Source organism: Arachis ipaensis, chromosome B09 (genome assembly GCF_000816755.2).
Source record: "Arachis ipaensis cultivar K30076 chromosome B09, Araip1.1, whole genome shotgun sequence".
NCBI lineage: Eukaryota > Viridiplantae > Streptophyta > Magnoliopsida > Fabales > Fabaceae > Arachis > Arachis ipaensis.
This window is the reverse complement of record NC_029793.2, coordinates 4861250-4866654: the sequence shown is the minus strand read 5'-3', so window position 1 is coordinate 4866654 and position 5405 is coordinate 4861250. Positions and strand designations below refer to the sequence as shown.

At 26.7% G+C, this 5405-nt stretch overlaps 1 protein-coding gene across 1 annotated transcript in view; it reads left to right on the top strand.

Annotated features, from left to right (window-relative positions):
* Window positions 1-1045, top strand: part of LOC107617741 (stem 28 kDa glycoprotein) — a gene marked incomplete at its 3' end in the record, with an annotated part of 2069 nt that extends 1024 nt beyond the window's left edge. Inside the window, 1 exon segment of the mRNA XM_016319584.2 lies at window positions 836-1045. Coding sequence (XP_016175070.1) covers window positions 836-1045 — 210 coding nt within the window.

The following is a 5405-nucleotide window of genomic DNA, read 5'->3' as shown; positions in this document are numbered from 1 at the left end:
AATAAGTTAACAAAATCCTAATTTTAATTAGACAACCAAAAAGTTGTTTATTAACAATTTTTTTAAGTGTTTCAACAATTTTTTTTAAGAGAATGTGTATATATACAACATTAATAGTAAATTGGAGTTGGATCCGACGGTTCTTGTAGTGAAACATTAAAAAAAAATGTACATAACTGACTAGGACTGCACTCGTATTGAATATGGCCTAAAATTTTATTTAATATGCATACACTTATTGGATACGATATCTGCATTTTTTACAAGTCGGATCGGATCGGAGTATATCTATCCACATATTCAAAAAAACTGTTACAAGATCCCGTTTGACTATTTTTACAAAAAAATGTTTAAAAAATTCATTTTTCACCTGTTTAAGCCTATTTATTCCTAAAATATTATCAATAAAAATTCTTTTGAATAACAAAAAAAAAATAACCCAAGATTTAAGTTTAATTATTCTAAATTGAAATACAACATAAAAAATTAAAAAAAGATATCATAAAACAACACACTAAAATTTATATCACATTAGAATTTACTTTCTTAAACTATGCTATTTATATTATATGAAACATGCGGATATATGGATTTGCGGATTGGATCTGCAGATATCACTACCAAATCTACAATCCGATCATACCATAGTACGGATCGGATCTGATCTGATCTAACTCTGCAGATGGAATAATATATATTCGCAAAATTTGGATCGGATGCGAATAATTACCGCAAATATGCAGATATTATCAAATCCATATACAACGTATAACTGATTTCAAATCTATATAGCATATACAACTTTAATTATTTGTCTATTAATTTTGTTTTGTAGGGTAGAAAAATATAACGCAACGTCATTCAATGAATGGGTTGATCTTGGAACCGCACCTCCACTTCCAGAGAGTCTTAAACTCTACAAAAGATTGTTGCGTCTTGGATTTAAGGTTGTGTTCTTAACTGGAAGGCCACAGTCCCAAAGAGATATTACTCTTAGGAACCTCAAAAATGCTGGCTACACCATTTTTCACACTTTGATTGTCAAGTAAGCATTTTAACTTTGTTTATAATAATAATTGTTCATGGTTCTTGTGATGATTTATGGTAAGACTACTATCACAAATTTCATATCTCTTAAAGATATAATCTTTGAATAATTTATAAGCGTAAAATATCTCTTACTTTATGAATTAATTTTGAAGTTGAATTAGATCTATCTCAATTGTAATATAATATCAGAGGTTTATTTAGGGCTGTTAAATGGGTTAATTCGGCCAATCTAAGCCCGACCCGTTAAGCTCGTGGGTTAAATGAGCTGGTATGTTTAAGCCTGCTTTATTGGTGGGTCAAAATTTTTTAGTCCGGACTGTTTATGGTCAGGATGAGTTAAATCTTAAATGGATTAGCCCGTTTATTATTTAATTTTATTTTTTGAAAAATATTTTGACAAAAAATATCACTTTTAGGTCAAAAACTTTTATAAATAATAATTTTTTAGTTGATGGGTCAGATTTTCGGGTCGGATCGAAAGAAATATTGGCTAAAAAGTGTTGCTTTTTTTGAAAAAAATGTAAAAAAAATTAAACGGGCCACCAATTTATCCCGCAGGCTAGCTCGTTTAACCCGTCATTTTTTCAAGTTAATCGGGTTCAGCCTGTTTAACCCGAAATTTAAACGGACTTAATTTTAGAGGCAAAATCTACTCATTTATTCATTTAAATGAATAAACGGGCTGATTCAATGGGTTTAACCCATTTTAACGGCCCTAAGTCTATCTGATATTGTTGGGTCACTCGCATTATAAATAATTTATAAGTAAATTAATTATGATTTAAAAAATACTATTCATATATCAAACACTTTTAATATTCCTATAAAAATATGATTGTTACTAATTAATTGTGTATTTAATTTTTTTTTAATTAACAAAACAAAAAAACACGTATTTAATTATTAAAAAATATTGATGTCCAATCAGTATTTATTATTGGGTAATACTATAGTGCTTAAAAACTTTAGCAGTGCTGAAATGAGTTGGATAGAGTATTAGATTAGCACGTGTTGCTTTAAAGTGACATGAGGAGATAGAAAGTCAGTGGAAGCAGTTGAGTTGCAGAATGGTAGGTATGAGATGTCAGGTAGTTATAACACAGGAAGATTTTCGAATGTACCGTCGTACCGGTGTATCAGTGATTTTTAACCGTTGATCTTAATTATATATATTATATATATTTTTTATAATTAAGATCAACGGTTAAAAATCACTGAAATACCGGTATGACAGTACACTTGAAAATTTTCCTATAATACAAAATTTATGTTAATTGAGATGGTTATAGCTTTTTAACTATTATAACAATTTGGCTGTTTTTGTATTGCTACATATGGGCGTTTTTGGTAGGTACATGGATTGGGCTGGCTGGAAATTTGGGAGGTTAAAAACAAAAATTCTTTCAATTGAAATGTTGTTTCTTTTTTCTTTTTGGACTGATGTCTATAGAGTACCAAGAAATAAAATTAAAATTTTGTAAATAATAAAAATAATTTATTAAAGAATATTTTGGTAAGTAAAATTTAATGATAAAAAATAAAATTTTTGCTAATGGATATTTTTTCAAAAAATAATTTATTTTTTCTTAAAAAATGAATAAAATTAATATTAGTTAACATAAAAAATTTAAAATGGATTAAAGATGAGGTTTTTTAAAAGTTAGAAGGGAAGAAAATGTACATTTATAAAATAGAGGAGAGAAAAATGTTATTTTAGCATCTCTCAAAAGAGTGGAATTTTCTCTAAACTCTTTATGTGTACGTAAAGCCTTAGTATAATGATTATAATTTTTGCCTTGTAATAAATATATTTGAATTTAAAATTTGGTTGAGATTAATAATAAATATAAACTCTTAATATTTAATATGTGAATGTGTAGTGTAAATAAATGTTATAATAATTATGACGTCTAAGATTGGAGTTATTCATCGATCTTCTTGAAAAAAACACATCTCTCATATCATGCTCACATGAATTTTGGTAGATATATTTATTTAATTTTCTCTTTTTCTTTTTCCTGTCTTCCTACAGGACTTTATTTGTCTTTGTTTTTTTTTATAAAAACAATATCTCAAAATTCAATAAAAGGTAACAAATGATGATAAGTACTTGTATAAAAGAGGGGAAAAAAAGTTTTCATGGACACTAAACATACACAGAGAGGTGAAAATAAATAATTAAATTAGCATTATCTTTATTAACAATCTAAATCAGTGTATAGAATTTAATTTTTTTTATACTAGCAATTATTTGTTATGTAATTATTAAAATTAAATCTTTGGTTTAGAATTTTTTTTAGAAGGGTAAATTGAATATCTTATAACTCTTAGATAACGTTTGTTTTGAGATACTGAGACAGAGACTCAGACTCAATATTATGTTTGTTGGTTCAGAAATTGGTACTAAAATTTCTGTTTCTATCCTCTAAAATTTTAGTATTTTAGTATTTCTAAAAAGTGGGGACACAGAGAACTAAAATTTTTAGAGATAAAGACTAAAACTTTAATAACATTTTATACCTAAAATACCTTCATTTTAATTAATTAATTCCAAATTTATCCTTTTGTACAAATTAAATTATAATTTCATTCTTATTTCAATTTTTGTCTCCCACTTTACACCAAATAAAATACTAAAATTTATTTCATTTATCTTTTAGTCTCTATCTCTCAGTCTCAATCTTTTCATCTCTATCTCTCCACTAAACGCTACCTTAAATATTATAATATCGCAAATTCGCAATACTCACGGACACAATATAAGATACTCACGCCCTCAACATTAAAAGTTTTTATTGATCTCAACCAAATTTAGAATCTGATGAATACACCTATTACAAGACAAAGGTCATAATTACTAGACTATGATTTTTCATGTGATCTTTGGTTTAGAGCTAATTAATCGTTTTGAACATACATATTCACCACCAGAAGCAAAGTTTTGAAGATCTTGGAAAGAATCAAAGCGGGTCCAAATTAACAAAAGGAGAAAAGATACAATCTTTATGACCAATTATTGAGAATATTATATTATATATATATATATATGATGACATGATTATTAATTAGTTTATATCTATTATACTATTATATACTACAAATATTTATTAAAAAATAATATTAATAGATATTATATAATTATAAAAAGAAAAAATTAGTTAATTTATAATTATTATTAAATAAAAATATAATCAATTTGAAAATAAATGAGTTTATAACTAAAATTAAAATAAATTAAATAGAAGTAAATATATTTGATAAAAGATATATATATATATATTAATTTGTAAACATGATAATTAGAACTGTGATAGTCTGGTGGTTGTGACATGCCTTTTTTTTATTGAGGACAGGGTTCGAACCCCACTTCACTCATTTTGCAAAATTTTAATTACCAGCGGTTCGGTTGGACCGGTTTACCAAGTTTGACCGATTTTACCGATTTATTACGAATTTGACCGGTTCATACCGGTTCTCATCCTTGTGCAGTCTAATTAGCGGACCAAATCGATTTAAGATCCGATTCATCGATTTTTCGGTCGAATTAGTCGGTCCGATCCGATTTTTACAACACTGCATATAAGTGCAATAAGAATATAAGATGGTAAAATACAGTTTTTAAAAATATTAACTATATATTCATTTCAGATGTTAGTCCCAAAAAATATTTTCATATCTCATCAAAACCATATACAAATTTCTTTATATATTTAATTATGTATTTTGCTTTTTGAGAAAATTATAATATATAAGTGCCCGCTTAAGCCAATCCCTATTGGGGGGAATTTTTTTGTTGTACTTTTTGGGTCATGAGGAAATGTTTGGTCTTTATTACCCTGTTGTAGTGTTGTGGGCTTAAGTGGGTACTTATATACACCATTGCTCCAAATAAAATAAATATGAATTCAACTAAGTTGGATAAGTATTATAGTGACTCACTAATTCACTTACTAGGTATTGGAGGTTTGAATTCTATCTGTTATATGTAGCAATTCATTGATTAATAACAAATTTTTAAATAAAATTTAGTATTATAACAGATTAATCCTTAATTTACAGTTGAGAAATATAATGAGAAACAAATAAAAAAAATTCTAAACTCTAAAATTAAACTTGTAAATATCATGGTCCATCTTGTAAAATAAGAACATAATAAAGCTAGTTAGCTTTAAGTTCAAAGCTAGTTATCTTGATACAAAAAGCCCACAAGCTAAAAATTTTCATGTCCAAAAAAAAAAGAGAAAAGCCACACCCTTAAATAAAGTTTAGATAGAAAAAAAAACGAATTATACTATTTGATGCATGTATCTCTTAATATTCTTCCAGTCCAAAAAGGAAAAGAAAAAAAGTCCCTT